The sequence below is a fragment of the Haliotis rufescens genome, unplaced genomic scaffold (genome assembly GCF_023055435.1).
Source record: "Haliotis rufescens isolate VD_foot unplaced genomic scaffold, xgHalRufe1.0.p SCAF_5, whole genome shotgun sequence".
Taxonomy (NCBI): domain Eukaryota; kingdom Metazoa; phylum Mollusca; class Gastropoda; order Lepetellida; family Haliotidae; genus Haliotis; species Haliotis rufescens.
In genome coordinates, this window is record NW_025964223.1 from 13,240,167 (window position 1) to 13,262,324 (window position 22,158).

General features: G+C 43.6%; 2 protein-coding genes across 2 annotated transcripts; one reads left to right on the top strand and one right to left on the bottom strand.

Moving 5' to 3' along the window:
* Positions 1 to 2,919: 2,919 nt before the first annotated feature.
* On the bottom strand, positions 2,920 to 6,669 carry LOC124138318. The gene is made up of 4 exons (XM_048383844.1): positions 6,648 to 6,669; positions 5,733 to 5,829; positions 4,058 to 4,173; positions 2,920 to 3,080 (listed from the first exon to the last, which is right to left on the bottom strand). The coding sequence occupies exons 1-4, from the start codon at positions 6,667 to 6,669 to the stop codon at positions 2,983 to 2,985; spliced, it is 333 nt and encodes a 110-aa protein (XP_048239801.1). The 3' UTR covers positions 2,920 to 2,982.
* A 33-nt stretch (positions 6,670 to 6,702) lies between these two features.
* Positions 6,703 to 14,653, top strand: LOC124138319. Its single transcript, XM_048383845.1, has 5 exons — positions 6,703 to 6,713; positions 9,765 to 9,889; positions 10,387 to 10,474; positions 11,475 to 11,599; positions 14,306 to 14,653. Exons 1-5 carry the CDS (start codon positions 6,703 to 6,705, stop codon positions 14,374 to 14,376), a joined length of 420 nt encoding a protein of 139 aa, XP_048239802.1. The 3' UTR covers positions 14,377 to 14,653.
* Positions 14,654 to 22,158: the final 7,505 nt, after the last annotated feature.

Here is a 22,158-nt window from a genome sequence, read left to right on the forward strand (position 1 = left end):
AGTTGTTTCATCCGGGTTACAACATTCAAGGCCTCGGCAAAGCTTTTATGAAGCTTTATAACAGATTTGTGGAGAGGATTTCCATATTTGCTGTCACAGAAATTGTGACCGTTGCAATTCCCTATTCTGACGTGTACTATATTTCCGTGTTGTTTTTTATGTAAACAACTTCTTTGCCTTTGCATGTGTTTGTGACGGGTGACACCGATGGGGCAGGATACGCTCACCTGTCATCATCGCTACTTGATAGTGATTCATGAACGCGTGCTCAGGATACAGTCGAATCGTAAATAGACTCTTTTTAGTACAGATTTCTCATGATTAGGAAAACGTTTTTGTCCCATTTCTTTATGATTCAACTTGTTTTAAACTGTTTCATACTTGGAAACAGTACCAGTCAGAGTGAGTGTGTTTGGTTTACTTGCGATTCGAACAGTATTCCAGTGACATCACCATGGCAAGTCAGCTTGATGTGGGAGGATGGTGATGGTGTGTTCACTTTTCTAGGTATATCTGCATACGTCATGGTATATCTGCATACGTCATGGTATATCTACATACGTCATGGTATATCTACATACGTCATGGTGCGTTCCCTTTTCTAAATATATATTTGCATGCGTCATGGTATATCTACATACGTCATGGTGCGTTCTCTTTTCTAAATATATATTTGCATACGTCATGGTATATCTACATACGTCATGGTATATCTACATACGTCATGGTGTGTTCACTTTTCTGGGTATGTCTGCATACGTTTACCACTTCGGTGACATTTACCTAGAAAAGGGAACACACCATGACGTATGTAGATATACCATGACATATGCAAATACTAGTATACCTAGAAAAGTGAACACACCATGACGTATGTAGATATACCATGACGTATGCAAATACTAGTATACCTAGAAAAGTGAACACACCATGACGTATGTAGACGCTCACCTTTTCCCTGACACCTGGTGTCATAACTATTTGATAATAATTCATGCTCATGATAAAGTCTGAATCGTACAATCGTCTCTGCTTTTGGCATATATTTCTTATGAAGATGGAAATGGTTTTGTCGCTTTTATGCTCAGATCACCAAGAGAACAGTGCGCGCAGCTCTTGTCATACTGAAGCACTTAATTGTGTTGTTTGTTGTTAAACGTTGCATTCTGGCAAAATTCCAATTGTATGACGGTGGCTTGTAAATAAAAGGGTCTGGACAAGACAATCCAGTGATTGATGTTATGAGCAAAGTACCACGCTGTCGGGGAATGATACGCATAACCAGTAGAGCTGGGATAGGTAATAGGTGCTCGGTTCGGGTGGGTCCTGAGTAGGACCCGGGTACCCACAGTACTACCCGGTTTTATAGGTGATATATTGTTTAATGACAAAAACTCACTGTAGCTCAGTGGTTACACTGCAAGTCGCATATGTTCTTCGCATTTCATTCTGACGATGCACACATTCCTTTTGACTTGTATATGTTTGAACCAGGCAATCCAGTTTCATTTGTGAGGTATTTCATCATGAGGACGTTTGAATTGTAGGCTGTCGTGTTTGTGATTTGTGTGTTTGCATTGTATGTGTTTGCAAGTCGCATATGTTCGCATTTCATTCTGACGATGCACACATTTTGGGTATGAGTTTGAGTAAATAATCGAGTCTGGAACCAGGCAATCCAGTGACTGACATCATGACCATAGATCCACGCAATTGGGATACGATGACATGCATCACCCGATCCGGTTTGTCGCCTCTTTCGACAAGGATTGTCGCCTTTTACGGGTTGCTGAAGACCTATTCTACCAGGATCTTGGAATATTACTGAGGGCGGCGTTAAACAACAAACAAACAAACAAACAAAATAATGTGTGCAGCCCATTTTTGGTGTGCTCCGCAGAATATTGGTAAAGGCGGGGTAACACAAAACTCACTGATGATGCCAGTTTTAAGATGATATGCTTCCTCGATCATTATTGATATGGGAACAGGTTGGGCATGGAGGCAGGGAAGCAGGTCCTACCTCTACAGATGGCGTAGGTCTTCATCCTGTCTGCTGCTGTCTGGAGCTCGGCTATGCCCAGTCTGGTACAGGCGTTGGTGGCCTGACTCACACAGTCTACGTACTCCTCCACAGCACTTCAGTCAACTTCAGACCGCCGTCATATAGCTGGAATATTGCTGAGTGCGGTGTTAAACAAACAAACAAAACAAACAAACAAACTTTAGTCGCCTCTTACGACAAGCATAGTTGCCTTTTACGGCAAGCATGGGTTGCTGAAGTTCTATTCCACCCCGGATCTTCACGGGTCTGTTGATGGATTGAATTTGTTGCATAAACGGCATACTTGTTCAGCTGCAAACAGTTATTCTACAAACTGGATATTGTTTATTTTCGCTACCTGCTTTCGTTGCTGTTGTTGAAATACAATCTATTTTTCTACTTCATGTTGATTGTAAGCCTCAAATCTATCAGTTTCATTTGTGAGGTATTTTATCATGAGGACGTTTGAATTGCAGGCTGTCGTGTTTGTGGTTTGTGTGTTTGCATTGTATATATATACTACAAAGTTGCTATGAGCAAAGCTCTGAAAGAAAAAACATCGCCATCTTGCTCCACCTTAAGCATGCCGTTTATGTTTGTCACAGAAGGTAATACATCACATCCTTAGTTCATTGTTATGTATTAATGTGTTTAGCACCTCATAAGTGAGGGATTTTGAGCAATCACATATCAAACAAAACCAAAATGACCTCTATATCCTATCATATATATATATATATATATATATATATATATATATATATATATATATATATATATATATATATATATATATATATATATATATTCTTTGCAATAACATTAATTATTACTATATTATGACCACTGACTCGTGACAAGGGCGTTCCCCTTCAATGGTGCAAAAGCGTGGCCAATAGTCAGACAAATCCCAATCAAACAAAACAACAAGTGACTATTCACTGATATGACGTCTCCGCATGTCTGTACCTCCAGCAGGTTGCAAAGAGTGTTCCTATTACCACCAGCCCTAGTTGTGGGAGGGACGATTGAGTTCCTGAAATGTCAAAGTGACCTTCCTGCACATATTCAAACTGACAAATACACAACCTCTACTTCTCTAGGGCTCGCATTTCGGTAAACCTACACTAACACCTGGATCAATTCCAGTGTCTCTCGTGATCTTTAATTACCCGCAATTAATTAATAAAATAATATTTTACCGATCGATCAAACGTCAAGCTAAGCAAAAAGGAAATTGGCATATGACAGAGAATGCTTGGTAGCAAAGGGACATGGAGACATCCTTTCCATCAAAAGGATTTCTCGCAAACTGTATCGTAATCAGTGGGACTGGTCGCGATGTTGTTCATATTGCCAACCCAACATTTGGGCTGGTTTGACACTCGTATTCTGATTGGGCCGTTAGACTGAGTAGCGTAGCCAATCAAATTGGCTAATGAAATCAAGGGCAGGTAATTTGAGATCACGATAACCACGGGAATAGATCTAGGAGTTGGTGTCGGTTTACCGAAATACGCGCCCTGGAGATGATGAGATGGATGACAAATACAACAATAATATGTTCAGCATACTGTTTGTGGTTGGTTGGTTTCTTGTTTAACACCGAACTCAGCAATATTCCAGCTATATGACTGCGGTCTGTAAATAGTTTGGACCAGACAACCCAGTGATTGATACCATGAGCAACGAACCACGCAATTGGGATACGATGACATGCATTACCCGATCCGGTTTTTCGCCTCTTCCGACAAGCATTGTCGCCTTTTACGGGTTGCTGTAGACCTATTATACCAGGATTTTAATCTGGAACATTGCTGAGTGCGGCGTTAAACAACAAACAAACAAACGAATTAATGTGGGCAGCCCATTTTTTGGTGTGCTCCGCAGAATATTGGTAAAGGCGGGGTAACACAAAACTCACTAAGGATGCCAGTTTTAAGATTATATGCTTCCTCGATCATTATTGATATTGGAACAGGCTGGGCATGGAGGCAGGGAAGCAGGTCCTACCTCTACAGATGGCGTAGGTCTTCATCCTGTCTGCCGCTGTCTGGAGCTCGGCTATGCCCAGTCTGGTACAGGCGTTGGTGGCCTGACTCACACAGTCTACGTACTCCTCCACAGCACTGCGAGAAACAAGAGGATGTTCATATCTTTAACACAGGGATCTACATTGGTAGAGGGACTCGCTCATATATACTACCAGAGAGAGGTCCATGTGTTGTTCTGATACTTCGTTGGTTGTTTAACGCCGCACTCAGCAATATTCCAGCTATATGACGGTGGTCTGTAAAAATATCGAGTCAGGACCAGGCAACCCAGTGATTAATATCATGAGCATCGATCTACGCAACTGGGATCGATGACATGCATCAACCAAGTCAGCGAGCCTAACCACCCGATCCCGTTAGTCGCCTCTTACGGCAAGCATTGGTTGCTGAAGACCTATTCTACCCCGGATCTTCACGGGTCTTATACATAGTGAAATAAACAAAAGTTTCAGTTCTTGGGTGTTATTCAGTGTTTCAGATCTGCGAAACAGGTGGCCAAAGAATTGAGCGAACAATCAGTTGTGTCATGAGGTCATTGACTACACGTTGTCGAGCGCAATGCTGCTGGTGTGACGTCCATGGCCCTGCAGGAACTGAAAGGGAATGTTTGTCAGATTGCCAGCGATGACCATTATTAGATGATTCCCCACTCTTCTAGGGAATCGAACCCGGGCCTTCGGCATGACGGGCACACGCCTTAACTAGTAGACTATCCCATCGCACCTGTCTCTGAAGAATAAATCTGGAGTAGACTATGTTCCCAGTACCCCGTGCTTATCTCCGAAATATATTTCCATGGCGGAGTATGTACTCAGTAAGCCCCTGTCTATCTCCGAATGATGGGTTTGTCATTGGTGTATTCTCCTTCAGTGTCGGGGCGGTGGGGTAGCCTCGTGGTTAAAGCGTTCGCCCGTCACGCCGAAGACCTGGGTTCGATTACCGACATGGGTACAATGTGTGAAGCCCATTTCTGGTAGTCCCACCGCGGTGATATTGCTGGAATATTGCTAAAAGCGGCGTAAAACCATACTCACTCACTCCCCTTCTCACTTAGATGTGATTATACTCTGTCGTCATGAAGCCAACTAACCAAAGGCGGCGCAGGTTTCTTACAGACAACTTGCGTCTCTTAGCCATTTCAGGATCCGCTGATCGTGAGTTCGAATCCCGGATTCGCCAAGGTGGTTTGTCAGCACCATATCGTTTCCGTCACCATGGGTTTCGTGAAAGGGGTTACCGTCTACCACTATTGTCTCTGGGTTTCATCAACCACTGGGGGCACGGGTGGCCCAGTCGTCTAAGGCGCCGCGATTCGCTTTGCAGAGTTGCGTCCCTTGGTTGCGAATCCTATGATTATGGGTTCGAATCCCGGTTCGCCCCAATAATGTTTCTAGGTTTGTCAGCACCATACCTGTGCTCGTTGGTTTCACCGAAGTGGTAAACGTCTGACACCTGCATCACTTCGGGCTTCCCTCCCACATCAAGCTGACACACCGCGATATAACTGGAATAATGTTAAAAGCAGCGTTAAACCCAGCTCACTCACTAACTCATCCAACACTAAACTGATACGCCGTGATACGACGGAGACTAATTGATCAAAGCGGAGTTGAACCCAACTCAATCACTCTTACCTACATGCTGCCGTCCTGTTCTCTGCTGCGGCGATAAATTCATCGTGGAATGTTCTCAGACAAAGAAACGTGTCACAATCTTGGCACTGACTAATGTCTGAAAATACAATTAAATATTACAACAAACAAACTAATGCAACAACGGAGTGGACATCAAGAACCAGGACATCTGGACATGGTGTTACCGTGGCAACCGGGTTACGGGTTGTGACAATCCGACCCCCGTTTAGTCAGGTCAAGCATGGAATACTGGGGACCTAAAAATTTAGTCTTCCCTGAAAAATCCTGAAGGGCTCAGTTGGAACGCATGACATTTGGCGTTTTACCTTCAGTTTGAATGTTGTGAATGGGATATGGTGACACAATTTGAATTTGTAGCTTCAGTGAAAGTCAGGAGATTTCACTTGACAATATATACGATTGTGTCAATAAAACGATGTTTTTCCTAAGGGGTGGGGTGGTAAAACAATATGAAAATAAGAACATACTATTTGGTCATTGTCTGATCAATATTGTATCATAAAACATTCATTGACAAAACCAAATCCTGGTAACAGGAGACAGAACGACACCCCCTGAAAGAACGATGACGTAACAACTTAATTAACACTGTCACTATCGGGTGTGACCACCATTTGCGTTGATACAGACGAGGCAGCTGTGGTGCATAGAAGACACCAGATGATCTGGGATGTAGTTCCAACAGTCAGGCGCGGTCGGGTAGCCTAGTGGTTAAAGCGTTCGCTCGTCACGCCGAAGATCCGGGTTCGATTCCCGACATGTGTACAATGTGTGAAGTCCATTTCTGGTGTCCGCCGCCGTGATATTGCTGGAATATTGCTAAAAGCGGCGTAAAACCCCACTCACTCACTCACTCACTCCAACCAAAGATTGGACAAACTGAGCTAGCGTTACCGGCATGTTCTGGTCCTGTCATAGACGTCGTTCAATCTCATGCCAGACATGTACTATGGGGGATAGGTCTGGGAAAACAACCGGCCAGGTTAGTTCAGCAATATTTATCTAGACGCATGTAGGCCCTAGCATGTCCATCAGCGCTGCCCAGATGAACATGTCCTAGTCTTGTCTTCTGAGCCTCAGATGTCTGCACCCATTCAGGCGTGCCTGGCTATGATGTGAAAGCAAAGTTGGACGTAACGCTGGAAGTCGGGGCCGAATGTTGTGCTCCCTCTATCGTTTGCGTATGTTCCTGCCACAATATTGGTCTCAAGGAATTGCCCGAGCTGTTAATATGGCAGTTTGATAAAGATTCCGTAGATGCACCAACCGAATATGGTATCGTGTTGAAATAAGTTTGTGTGTGTGAGTTATTAACGCCGCACTCAGCAATATTCTAGCTGTATGACGGTCGGCTGTAATTAATCGAGTCTGGACCAGACAATCCAGTGATTGACATCATGAACGTCAATCCACACAATTGGGATACGATGACACGCATCAACCAATTTGGCGAGCCTGACCACCCGAGCCGTTAGTCGGCTCTTGCGACAAGCATAGTCACCTCTTACGTCAAGCATGGGTTGCTGAAGACCTATTCTACCCCGGATCTTCACGGGTCCCTTGTTGACGTAACGTCACACGTGGACGACCCGCCCTTGGCTAAATATGAGTGTTGCCCTGCTGTAGATAAGATCTCCAAAGAAAGGACAGTGTGTTTCGATTGAACATTAAAATGTCTGGCCGCTTTGGCGTTTTGCGCCATTCCTGCTTCCAGCATACTCACGGAACACAAACGTTGATTTTCAGCAAGCCGTGGCACTGCGTAAGTATTACTTACGGTTAAACAAAAAAAAATTATGATCACGTGATAGTCAAACTATCATTCTGTGCTGTTCACATACAATATCCATGTGTGTATCATGCTCTCAACAACCAAACTTTCACATGTCTGCGCTCTGCATGAAAATGCAAGTGCAAATTGTGATTCTCGACCTTAAAGTCGAGGAGATGTTTCCATGAAGATATGGGGGCACGGGTGGCGCCGCGATTCCATGTGCAGAGTTGCGTATCTTGGGCACACCAGAAACCTACGATTGTGGGTTCGAATCCCGGTTCCCCCAAATTATGTTTCTAGGTTTGTCAGCACCATACCCGTGCTCGTGGGTTTCACCGAAGTGGTAAACATCTGAGACCTGCATCACTTCGGGCTTTCCTCCCACATTAAGCTGACACGCCGCGATATAACTGGAATACTGTTAAAAGCGGCGTTAAACCCAACGAAGGCTTGGTGTCGCTGATTTCTTGTCAGTCTTGGCACGTGGTAGCAATTCAATAACGAATGAATGTTATCCGATCTGGGTGGATTTTTATAGGGCAAGAAATGGGGGAACGCACGTGCATTTCAGTTTGCATAGAACTCACGTGCATCGGGTTACCATGGCCGTTTGGGCGATCGCTTTTATTGTCATCTGCTTTGGGTTTTTTATCATCAAATTTCATTTTTTCCGGACAAGGTAATGTTGAATTTTAGAAACTTTGACAATAATGACCCAGATACTTAAATGGCAACTTTTCATGCAATGTTCCTTTGGGCGACGTTTCTTTTACGGTTCAGTATACATAGTTCACAATTTTATCAAATTCGATGTAATTCGAAATCACAAACAAACAAATGTATATGAAAAAACATATTTCGGAGAGAATTCGCATGCTCAGTGACAGGCCCAGTGTACGTGGGTGTTGTATGGTAGACATTAGACAACAGTAGACGGTAGCCTCGTATGCTTGTGACATTGAACATCCGGTAGACTAACATATAGTCTCTGAAATGAACATATCATACAGAAAAAACAGTTGTTCAGTTATCTTAATAAAAATCTAATAAAAAGGGAGCCCAGTGATTCTCTTCATTTTCAGATACTGATACTGCAGTAATCTAGACTTGCCAAACATCATAGACTTGCATGGGCTGTAGTTGATATAAATGTATCAGGGTCTGTAAGACAGACTAAACATCCGGTTCTATTCCCCACATGACAAACCAACGCAAAGCCCACCCACGGTGCATTACTGGTTAAGGCGACTATGCTTGTCGTAAGAGGTGACTAACGGGATAGGGTGGTCAGGCTCGCTGACTTGGTTGATGCATGTCATCGTATCTCAATTGCGTGGATCGATGCTTATGGTATCAATCACTGGGTTGTCTGGTCCAGACTCGATTATGTACAGACCGCCGTCATATAGCTGGAATATTGCTGAGTGCGGCGTTAGACAAACACTAAGTCCACTATATTGTTTTACCTCTCATACCAGTAACATGGTGCACAGATATAAGCAAAGCTCTCATTGTATCTACCAGTTCAAAGAATGTGTGGGGCGGTCGGGTAGACTAGTGGTTAAAGCGTTCGCTCGTCAGGCCGAAGACCCGGGTTCGAATCCCGACAGGGGTACAATGTGTGAAGCCCATTTCTGGTGTCCCCCGCCGTGATATTGCTGGAATATTGCTAAAAGCGGCGTAAAACCAAACTCACTCACTCACTCACACACTCACTCACTCACTCACTCACTTACTCAAAGTGAGTGAGTGAGTATGGTTTTACGCCGCTTTTAGCAATATTCCAGCAATATCACGGCGGGGGACACCAGAAATGGGCTTCACACATTGTACCCATACTCACTCAAAGAATGTGTTATCCTGATGTGATGAAATGGTGGAAATGGATCCAAATTTCAGTCACAAGACCGAGTCGACTTAAACAACAAACCAAACCAAAGCATCCCCTGTTAATATATGCTTGATTAGTGCCAAAGACGGTGTAACATTGTTGTCTTTCAATCGTGCTCACGGGCATTTTGTTTGTGGCTAAGGGGGATAACTCTTACTGGCATATGATCACCGTAAATCAGTATTGCTTTCATTCGGTTACAAAAAGTGGTATAGTTCGTTTTTATGAATACGTGACTGAAATAGCAATATAGTTTCCTGCAGTTTCCTTCTTTTTCAATTATGGGTGCTTTAATTTATAATGAATAGTAGAAATACATACCGACACTCCTGACTTCTGATGACAGAGACTTGAAGACCTATGTCCACTGTCTGACGACGGAGTTGCACGGGTGTGTGGGGGAGAGCGAGGAGCGGACGTCCCTGCAGGCGCTGGCAGACGCACACTACGTCACAATACTCTACAGATGTGGTACGTTAATGTGTTAAAATTGTTTGTTTGTTTGTTGTCTAACGCCACATTCGGTAATATTCCAAATGCATGATGACGGGCTGCAAATTATTGAGTCTGGACCAGATAGACCAGTGATTGATATTATGAGCACCGATCCACGCCGTCGTTTAATTTTGATGAAAAAAAATATCTGTAAACCAGGTACTAATAAAAAAGACGCGTGCCTCACCTGATATGATTTCCTGCAATGCCAAGATGAATGCAATTATTGATTAGGTGAAAAATAACGGTGGTATCCATGCATTCATTCCAATACATTTTATTGTCTGTATTTATAGAGCGGTCGGGTAGCCTAGTGGTGTAAGCGTTCGCTCGTCACGCCGAAGACCCGCGTTCGAATCCCCACATTTGTACAATGTGTGAAGCCCATTTCTGGTGTCGCCGCCGTGATATTGCTGGAATATTGCGAAAAGCGGCTTAAAACCATACTCACTCACTCTGTATTTATATTTCAGATTACTTTGGAGCGAATGGGATCTGTGATGTGGGGGACTGCACGTTTGTAGCAGATGTCAGTAAAGGATATACAAAGAAGTCCTGCGAGTAAGTAGCACAATGAGTGAGTGAAACACTGTTTCTCTTTGCACTACACCAGCCACACGACGGAAGGGAGGGGGTGGGGGTGTTTTCACCGACAAGAGGATCCACACATTGTACTCTTGTACCATTGTAGGAAATCGAACCCTGGTATTCGAAGGACTGGCCAACGCTTTAACCACTTAACTACCCCACCCGACCCCGAATTCCCAGGAATGCTGTTAGGAATACTGTTGTTGTCGTTCCGACACAACACAGAATTCAAATTATTATTATTATTGTTGTTGTTGTTGTTGTTGTTTATAACGCTTACATGTATGGGACATATTTGATGAAAACGTTAAATGATCATTAACTGATCATTAAAAATCATATGGAATAAATTCGACTTACGGTCGTACATGTGCATGGTTTGTAAACTCTGTATGGTTTGATGAACAAGTGAGAAAAAAATAATTTTACCGTTTACGTTACAAATATTTCTTCATATTAATATTAAATAACCGGTCAGTGTTATCGTTGGTTATGAGAGTAGGACTTTCGACAGATCAAATGACGTATAACCTTAAATTAATGATGACAAGATTGACGATGCAATTTGAAAAATGTTTTAAAACGCTTAATTTGATGAGAAACCTTGAAGGAGAAATTATTGGCCTTTGGGTGTTGTGTTGTCTATATAATTGTCACTAAGTCGTGTTTATCCGTGAAGATCCGGGGTAGAATAGGTCTTCAGCAACCCATGCTTGCCATTAAAGGCGACTATGCTTGTCGAAAGAGACGACTAACGTGATTGGGTGGACTTGGTTGATGCATTTCATCGTATCCCGACTGCGTGGATCGATGCTCATGATATCAAACACTGGATTGTCTGGTCCAGACTCGATTATTTACAGACCGCCGTCATATAGCTGGAATATTGCTGAGTGCGGCGTTAAACAAACACTAAGTCCTGTCAACATGAGTGTAGAAGGCATTTTAATTTTTTGGTGTGTTTATTTATTAGCGAGATGGCGATGTACATTAACTGCCTGAACATTGAACTCTGGGAATGTGGGCCGAAGACTCTGTATGGAACCCAGGTAGAGTCTCAAGTGGATTCCCTGATGTTGGACTCCGAGCTGTTCTGCGGTAAGTGCTCTCCAAATCACCCAATCTCATTTCTCGCTACCGCTAAACAAAGATCTGAGGACATCCCATTACGGGTCACGTCAGACCGACCATGCTCAAACTTTGACCGACCAATTGATTGACCAATCAGAAGGGAGCTTTCTCGTGCTTCATGGCACAAATTTCAAAATGGCGACTACGCTTCGAAACATATTTTGACAAATTCTCGATTACAAATTTGAAAACCGAACAAAAGAACATTCTGGAATGGATAATAGATGGTCTAGATTGTATGGATTCAGTCGTTAAACCCGCAACTATCGTTCGGAATACCCCGTGTTAAAGTTTTCGAGGTTGCATGATTAGAAATCACATTCCGACTGTCACTTTCATAATCTGGTAAGCGACGCTCTGATTAGTCGGATGAAAGGTCGTTCTGACGTGACCCGTAATAAGATGTCTCAGATCTTTGTTTAGCGGTAGCGAGAACTAAGGTCTGATTTTAATGAGATTGCAAATCACCGACCCTAACCAGTCGATCTATTAAGTCGCTTCTTTCGACCGAAACACATTAGTCCAAGCAATCTCGGTGATTTGGTTGAGGTCCTGTCAACATACCACTAAAGCATATATCGTTGCTCATGTTATCAATCACTGATTCGTCCGTTGTTAGAATCGAATATTTACAAGCAGCAGTCTTATTGCTTTAAGGTTGAGGGTCGTTAAACTACAAACACGTGTTCTCTTCCATACAACCAACCAGATCTAGAACACATAGTCCACATTCGCTGAGTGGCAACTAAAAGGACCGACTCATCTACACATTATAACTGGGACGGTCGGTAGCCTTGTGGCTAAAGCCTTCGCTCGTCACGCCAAAGACCCGGGTTCGATTCCCGACATGGGTACAATGTGTGAAGCCCATTTTGTGGTGTCCCCCGCCGTGATATTGCTCGCATATTGCTAGAAGCGGCGTAAAACCATACTCACTCACACATAATAACTCGGCTGATTCTAATATGTTGCCACAATGTCTTATAGTCGTAAGGCTCCACAGGAGATAAGAATTGAACTTGCTATTATACATAAGCAACAATTCATTACATGAATACACATACAGTATAATGTGAGTGAGTTGTGTTTTGTTAAGATTTATTTGTTTGTTGTTTAACGCCGCGCTCAGCATTATTCCAGCTATATGACGGCGGTCTGTAAATAATCGAGTCTGGACCAGACAATCCAGTGATTGACATCATGAGCGTCGATCCACGCAACTGGGATACGGTGACATGCATCAACCAAGTCAGCGAGCCTGACCACTCGATCCCGTTAGTCGCCTCTTACGACAAGCATAGTCGCCTTTTACGGCATCATGGGTTGCTGGAGACCTATTCTACCCCGGATCTTCACGGGTCCAACTTGATGTGGGAGGAAAGCCGAAAGTGATGGTGTTCATTTCCTATTCCCAGCAATGATATTGATGAAACATTACCATAAGCGGCGTAAAACAATACTCCGTCATGTAACGGACCACAATGCATAAGTCACGAGTCCCCGCCCGTGATATTGCTGGAATATTGCTGAAAGTGGCTTTAAACAATACTCACTCGCTCACTTATGTTCTACTGAGCATCAAGTCAGTAAAGGCGTCATTTCATGTCAAAAATTGCTGTCATTTGTTTTCGTAGTTTATCGGAAACTGGGTTTCTACTATACACAGATTTTGACTGACATACATCTACATGTGTTATTACCTATGCGCATGAAAGTCTAAGAACCACCACGACCGTCAGACAAACGGAAAGTACCAAGCAACTTGTCAGCTTCGCCGTTTTTTAAGCGCAATAATACATGTTGCAAAGCCATAACATATGGCTAGTAAAATATACGGGCTTGCAACAATTTTTAACAAGCCCTCCTGGCCATTAAACTAATTCCTACGTATACACTGGGTATGCCCAATAGACTGTGATGAACACTAGTTGGGAATGGCTTGCCCTCATTTCGCCTACACCTCATTTCGCCTACACCTCATTTCGCCTACAATAATTCAAATGCTTAATTGCCTCACCCCTATTATATGAATGTACATTGTCCATCAGGCTGTTAACTAATCCAAGCTCTAATCTAATCCAAGCGGCATAGAGGTTCAAAGTGAAGTGACTCTGACAGTTTGTTTATGGATGGTACTTTTTCTGTTTGTCCTAGCTTGTGGCTCCAAGTGTATATAATTACATCTATCAGTTCTTGAAGGAGATCAAGAAGATTGAAAAGGCAGACAGACGCTCCAGGAAACAAATTGATCTTGGAGGATCATGCAGACCCCGAGCTCGTGTTGACAGACAAAGGGACGAAAGAATTGAAAGACTAAAGACACAGCTTCTTAGTGGAAGAAAAACTGTAATGCAATGTCTTTATGCCGTTGGATGTGTACTAAAGCTACAGTAATCATTAGTCATTATTATTATTACTGCATAATGTAAATATCAGCTATTAAACAATGTATGAAGCTTTAAGATTGTCTTGTCTGTTTAACCTTCTTTTGGGTCAGTTCATTATTTTAGAGGTAACAGAGCACTTGACTTATGTGCAGTCAGCTGTAAAGCGATAAGCTGTATTGTTTGTTTGTTGTTTAACGCCGCACTTATTGAAACAGCTGTTGTATATATGCTTACTGTAGCCTCACAATGATTATAAAATGTAATTACTTCTGATATCTGTTTTCAGGGTCGACTAAAGCAGGCGTGATTCCTGTCATGGCGCTTATTCTGCTGACGTTAGCCGTTTATGTTACTTAAAGGTGGAAAATCATATTTCCAATTTCTTAACTTGTTTTATTTATTTTATTATAGAAAATACATATCACAATATGTTATTTATCCATTTTAAAAAGGGAATCTTCCAAATTTGATATCGACCCTTCTTTGTGACCCGTGAAGATCCGGTCTTCAGCAACCCATGCTTGCCGTAAGAGGCAACTAACGGGATCGGGTGATCAGGCTCGCTGACTTGGTTAGGAAACTGACAAATCTTGCACCTTTAATCTGTTATGAATAAAATCGATTTATACGCAAACACATGTGTGGCAGTAATTATTTGTTTGAATTATTCAACAGCTGTGCAGTTGATAATGCAATACAAAAATACAATTCTAGTTTGGTTCTTTGTTAAGTCGAAAAATGCAATGGACAAGAGGCATTGCTTAACACCACATTGTACAGTATTTCAGCTACATGGCTCGTGGCTTTGTGACACGAGTGCTTTGCTTCTTACGACTAGCACCGAGACTGTGTTGACGTGTTTCTTGCTTCTTACGTCTAGCACTGAGACGGTGTGACGTGTTTCTTGCTTCTTACGTCTAGCACTGAGACGGTGTTGACGTGTTTCTTGCTTCTTACGTCTAGCACTGAGACGGTGTTGACGTGTTTCTTGCTTCTTACGTCTAGCACTGAGACAGTGTTGACGTGTTTCTCGCTTCTTACGTCTAGCACTGAGACGGTGTTGACGTGTTTCTCGCTTCTTACGAATAGCACCGAGACAGTGTTGACGTGTTTCTCGCTTCTTACGTCTAGCACTGAGACGGTGTTGACGTGTTTCTTGCTCCTTACGTCTAGCACCGAGACAGTGTTGACGTGTTTCTCGCTTCTTACGTCTAGCACTGAGACGGTGTTGACGTGTTTCTTGCTCCTTACGTCTAGCACTGAGACGATGTGACGTGTTTCTCGCTTCTTACGTCTAGCACTGAGACGGTGTTGACGTGTTTCTTGCTTCTTACGTCTTGCACTGAGACGGTGTGACGTGTTTAATGCTTCTTACGTCTAGCACTGAGACGGTGTTGACGTGCTTCTCGCTTCTTACGTCTAGCACTGCGACGGTGTTGACGTGTTTAATGCTTCTTACGTCTAGCACTGAGACGGTGTTGACGTGCTTCTCGCTTCTTACGTCTAGCACTGAGACGGTGTTGACGTGTTTCTCGCTTCTTACGAATAGCACCGAGACAGTGTTGACGTGTTTCTCGCTTCTTACGTCTAGCACTGAGACGGTGTTGACGTGTTACTTGCTTCTTACGTCTAGCACTGAGACGGTGTTGACGTGTTTAATGCTTCTTACGTCTAGCACTGAGACGGTGTTGACGTGCTTCTCGCTTCTTACGTCTAGCACTGAGACGGTGTTGACGTGTTTCTCGCTTCTTACGAATAGCACCGAGACAGTGTTGACGTGTTTCTCGCTTCTTACGTCTAGCACTGAGACGGTGGTGACGTGTTTCTTGCTTCTTACGATCAGCACCGAGACCGTGTTGACGTGTTTCATGCTTCTTACGTCTAGCACTGAGATGGTGGTGACATGTTTCCTGCTTCTTATGACCAGCACCGAGACAGTGTTGACGTGTTTCTTGCTCCTTACGACTAGCACTGAGACGGTGTTGACGTGTTTCTTGCTTCTTACGTCTAGCACTGAGACGGTGTTGACGTGTTTCTTGCTTCTTACGTCTAGCCCTGAGACGGTGTTGACGTGTTTCATGCTTCTTACGAATAGCACCGAGACAGTGTTGACGTGTTTCTTGCTTCTTACGTCTAGCACTGAGACGGTGGTGACGTGTTTCTTGCTTCTTACGATCAGCACCGAAACGGTGTTGACGTGTTTCATGCTTCTTACGTCTAGCACTGAGACGGTGGTGACATGTTTCCTGCTTCTTATGACCAGCACCGAGACAGTGTTGACGTGTTTCTTGCTCCTTACGACTAGCACTGAGACGGTGTTGGCGTGTTTCTTGCTTCTTACGTCTAGCACTGAGACGGTGTTGACGTGTTTCTTGCTTCTTACGTCTAGCACTGAGACGGTGTTGACGTGTTTCATGCTTCTTACGTCTAGCACCGAGACGGTGGTGACGTGTTTCTTGCTTCTTACGATCAGCACCGAGACGGTGTTGACGTGTTTCATGCTTCTTACGTCTAGCACTGAGACGGTGTTGACGTGTTTCTTGCTTCTTACGTCTAGCACTGAGACGGTGTTGACGTGTTTCATGCTTCTTACGTCTAGCACTGAGACGGTGTTGACGTGTTTCCCGCTTCTTACGACTAGCACTGAGACGGTGTTGACGTGTTTCCCGCTTCTTACGACTAGCACTGAGACGGTGTTGACGTGTTTCTTGCTTCTTACGACTAGCACTGAGACGGTGTTGACGTGTTTCATGCTTCTTACGTCTAGCACTGAGACGGTGTGACGTGTTTCTTGCTTCTTACGACTAGCACTGAGACGGTGTTGACGTGTTTCTTGCTTCTTACGTCTAGCACTGAGACGGTGTTGACGTGTTACTTGCTTCTTACGAATAGCACCGAGACAGTGTTGACGTGTTTCTCGCTTCTTACGTCTAGCACTGAGACGGTGGTGACGTGTTTCTTGCTTCTTACGATCAGCACCGAGACCGTGTTGACGTGTTTCATGCTTCTTACGTCTAGCACTGAGATGGTGGTGACATGTTTCCTGCTTCTTATGACCAGCACCGAGACAGTGTTGACGTGTTTCTTGCTCCTTACGACTAGCACTGAGACGGTGTTGACGTGTTTCTTGCTTCTTACGTCTAGCACTGAGACGGTGTTGACGTGTTTCTTGCTTCTTACGTCTAGCCCTGAGACGGTGTTGACGTGTTTCATGCTTCTTACGAATAGCACCGAGACAGTGTTGACGTGTTTCTTGCTTCTTACGTCTAGCACTGAGACGGTGGTGACGTGTTTCTTGCTTCTTACGATCAGCACCGAAACGGTGTTGACGTGTTTCATGCTTCTTACGTCTAGCACTGAGACGGTGGTGACATGTTTCCTGCTTCTTATGACCAGCACCGAGACAGTGTTGACGTGTTTCTTGCTCCTTACGACTAGCACTGAGACGGTGTTGGCGTGTTTCTTGCTTCTTACGTCTAGCACTGAGACGGTGTTGACGTGTTTCTTGCTTCTTACGTCTAGCACTGAGACGGTGTTGACGTGTTTCATGCTTCTTACGTCTAGCACCGAGACGGTGGTGACGTGTTTCTTGCTTCTTACGATCAGCACCGAGACGGTGTTGACGTGTTTCATGCTTCTTACGTCTAGCACTGAGACGGTGTTGACGTGTTTCTTGCTTCTTACGTCTAGCACTGAGACGGTGTTGACGTGTTTCATGCTTCTTACGTCTAGCACTGAGACGGTGTTGACGTGTTTCCCGCTTCTTACGACTAGCACTGAGACGGTGTTGACGTGTTTCCCGCTTCTTACGACTAGCACTGAGACGGTGTTGACGTGTTTCTTGCTTCTTACGACTAGCACTGAGACGGTGTTGACGTGTTTCATGCTTCTTACGTCTAGCACTGAGACGGTGTGACGTGTTTCTTGCTTCTTACGACTAGCACTGAGACGGTGTTGACGTGTTTCTTGCTTCTTACGTCTAGCACTGAGACGGTGTTGACGTGTTACTTGCTTCTTACGTCTAGCACTGAGACGGTGTTGACGTGTTTCTCGCTTCTTACGTCTAGCACTGAGACGGTGTGACGTGTTTCATGCTTCTTACGTCTAGCACTGAGACGGTGTTGACGTGTTTCTCGCTTCTTACGTCTAGCACTGAGACGGTGGTGACGTGTTTCTTGCTTCTTACGTCTAGCACTGAGACGGTGGTGACGTGTTTCTCGCTTCTCACGACTAGCACTGAGACGGTGGTGACGTGTTTCTTGCTTCTTACGTCTAGCACTGAGACGGTGGTGACGTGTTTCTCGCTTCTCACGACTAGCACTGAGACAGATGATGTGGATCTATTCTACTCCAGGCACCGCGGATCATACCGCGGCGCATGTGTGGAAGACCCACAACGCTTAAAATGTATGCATCGCTCTGGGATTAAAATGCACTTGGAAAGAGTACTCAATGAATACCTTTAAAGACGTTCGCTCGTAATGCCTGAAGTGTTATAGTCATTTGCTGGAATAGTGATAACAGTGGCGTAAAACCATATTCAGTTATTGTGTAGTTATGCTCTAGTTTAATAAGTTATTGTGTAGTTATGCTCTAGTTTAATAAGTTATTGTGTAGTTATGCTCTGGTTTTATAAGCTATTGAGGAAAACAACAACTCCATGAAGATTTTGACGAAAAAACGTAAAACGTCAGCAGAATACTTATAATTGAGGCCATCGCTGCACCAGTAAGTTGTGTTTAATATACACTACGGCAGTCCTGTCATAGCTCCGCGCACTGAAGCAATCACCGTATACACCAAGTTTGTGGCGTACTGGCATCACGTGATCTATAGAAGCGCTGCACCCTTTGCGCAACTCTGAGGTTGGATTATCATTCGGAGCGTCGGTAAGTACGTTATGACTTCTCTCGTTCCTCGTACTCCCGTATGTCCCTGGTACTTAATACTTAACACGAAACACCTGTTTAATGTTGAATTTGAATTTATTTAATTCAAATGGTGTACAGGGGCAACAAGTGTTTAAAAAAAAAGTGGTCTGGGGCGTTTCAATTTGAAGAGTGTCGTCCCTCGGCCATGAGACTATCCACTTATCGAGGGTTCGGCTCCCGGATTCGATACCAATCATGATACTTGGTCTCACAACATCATACCAAGCGGCCGTGCGTCCCTACAAACTGTGCCCTCACGCACTAAGCTGGGATATATCATAACGCTCGCTCTTTAAAGGTACTTTTGGAACGGAATTATACCTTAAACATGTAACATTTGCAAAATTCCGCGTGGCCATGCCACAATTCTGTTACAGTTGCCTTGGTCGCAAAACAGAAACTGGCAGGTATCTCAATATCCCCAGAGATAAAAGGCTGGGCACTCTAGGTAGTGAAGGTGAAAAACATTTTTTTTGGTTTGTGTCTGGTATAAAACCCTCCGTGAGAAGTACATACCTACCAAATTTGTATCATATCCAGCACGCAAGTACATTATGGTTTTGGCATCAACGGATACGAATGTAATGTGACACCTGCCTATGTATATTTGTTATGCAAATTGCTTCAGGAAGATCCATGTTGACTGATAATATACAGTGTTACACATATAAGAGGCTGACTGACGACCTGTAGGAACATGGGCCCGAGGACAACATTCTTTATGAACACTCGCTCACGATGACGGACCCTGTGGATAACCGGGTTAGAGCTGATCCCCAGTCACATACGCTGGTCGTAAGAAACGACTTAATGAATCGGGTGGTTCCGTTAGTCGGCTATTATGACAAGCATAGTCGCCTTTTAGGGCAAGCATGGGTTGCTGAAGACCTTTTCTACCCTGGACCTTCACGGGTCAGTAGTAGTAGTAGTAGTAGTAGTAGTAGTAGTAGTAGTAGTAGTAGTAGTAGTAGTAGTAGTAGTAGTAGTAGTAGCAGTAGTAGTAGTAGTGTCATCATCATTAGAATTAGCATTATTACCGATGACACTTTGTGGAGGAGGCGTTTTGCTCATTACATATCAAGCGAGTGTTCCAAAGATTTAACCACCATGATACAGATAAAGAGAGGGTAAAACATAGGTCTTCCTGACCCTCACACACACACACACACACACACACACACCGCCACACACACACACACACACACACACACACACACACACACACACACACACACACACACACACACACACACACACACACACACACACACACACACACACACACACATTATATAAGTGTATTATGTGTTTAGATATATACAGCTTTAAAGGGTCAGTCCACGGGCACATGGTGCATTATATATCATTACTACTGACTGGCACTCATACAGTAGGTTCTCTGTTTATGGTAGGTAACACGAGTGACCCCTACCTGTCAATTCGGAGCGACGGATCATTGTCGTCATTATCGTCAACAGACAGACAGACACTAGTTTATTAGTGTCTCACTTCAGTACATACATAAATCAGCTTTGTACAACTTGACATAGATAGAATGTTCAGAACCATTCAATAAAATTATGAGAGACAAATTATCATAAAATCCATACATATAGGCTATAAAGATGATGTAGTTCAACATTATCCATATAAAAGATGCTTTCTACGATAAAGAATTAAAATAGATCATTAGGTACAGGGACTTCGTTTTCCTCTATCACGCATGGCGGCGTATTGACAATCGGAACGGAATTTCAGCAGCATCCAGGCAATGGTTAAAAAATACCGAATGATAAGCACATCATTATCTAAGTTCAATCGGGCGTATCAAACTTTACAATACGACTAGTGTGCTAATGTAATATCTGGATCATGGTTGAGTGAGTGAGTCTGGTTTAACGCCGCTTTTAGCAATATTCCAGCAGTATCACGGCGGGGGACACCAGAAATGGGCTTCACACATTGTACCCATGTCGGGAATCGAACCCGGATCTTCGGCGTGACGAGCGAACGCTTTAACCACTAGGCTACCCGATCGTCCCGGATCATGGTTGAAACCACTGGACCGATTTGTTTGAAACTTGACGCTTCGTATTCAAGTACCATACTTGTTTGTTCTTTAACGCTGCAATATGTCAGATATATGACAGCGGTCTGTTAATACTCGAATCTGCACCAGACAGTCCAATGATTGATATTATGAGCATCACGAGTATGTGGGATACGATGATGTACCTCAACCAAAGCAATCGGGAAAAATATTGAATCAAGAGTAAATCTGACCTTGAAATTGAAATGTAGTGAGTAAATAAATTTGGTTTAACGCTGCTTTGAACGGTATTTCAGTTACGAGTATATCACGGCGTGTCCGCATAGCCTTGGAGGAAAGCCAGAAGTGATGCAGGTCTTAAGCGTTTACCATTTTAGTGAAGCCCACGACCACAGGAATGGTGCTGACAAGTAAAAAACACAATTAAGGAATATTAGGATTCGAACCTATAATCATAGGTTTCTTGTATGGCAAAGGGACGTAACTCTGCACGGCGAGCCACGCACCTATGTCACCCATCTATCTCCAATGGTACGCGATTCATCGCCGGAATGATTCAGGTTGTTATTGGGTTGCTGCTAAAGAGGTTTTGTTCCCCACATTGTAGACCATTGATCAACTGCCGTGTGCATGTCAGACGCACTGGATCAACAGCAGGAAGTCGACGGTCGAGAAACGGGAGGGCAACGCGCATGTGCCAAAGGTCACTAATGTCAGAACTAGTTTGAAATAACTTTAAGTCACGAACCCTCTGTACACGACAAGCTTTCAAGATATTTCAAATTTAAAGCATTGAATTTGCATGGTTTCAATTCTAGACTCAATATGGGCCCCCGACAGTGAATAGTAGGGCTGTTACGATTCACTCGCATATTCGGTGAATCGAACCGTATCCATTCATGAATTGAATTCGTTATTCGTGGCCACTAGAATCGAATATTTATGAATATGCAATCATGTGCATTCACATACCCTGTACCTTAAAATATCCATAAGAACATATTATATGCATAGATTTCTTCAAAGATAACACTCATATAATATTTAAATTGACAGTATTGTGATCACTGGTCATTGTTGCATTTGAGCAGATACTAGTACCTGGATAAGTGCAGTATATTAATGTATAATATATTAATAGTTAACAAACGATGTCAA

Excerpts from the sequence above, each read along its gene's own strand:
- LOC124138318 (XM_048383844.1), bottom strand. The coding sequence starts at position 6,669 with ATGACAGGACCAGAACATGCCG. Across the intron at positions 4,174-5,732 it reads AACAGGACGGCAGCATGTAG|TGCTGTGGAGGAGTACGTAG; the intron begins GTAAGAGTGATT and ends TGTTTCTCGCAG. Across the intron at positions 3,081-4,057 it reads GACCTACGCCATCTGTAGAG|GAACTCAATCGTCCCTCCCA; the intron begins GTAGGACCTGCT and ends TTGACATTTCAG.
- LOC124138319 (XM_048383845.1), top strand. Across the intron at positions 9,890-10,386 it reads CACAATACTCTACAGATGTG|ATTACTTTGGAGCGAATGGG; the intron begins GTACGTTAATGT and ends TTTATATTTCAG. Across the intron at positions 11,600-14,305 it reads GGACTCCGAGCTGTTCTGCG|GGTCGACTAAAGCAGGCGTG; the intron begins GTAAGTGCTCTC and ends ATCTGTTTTCAG.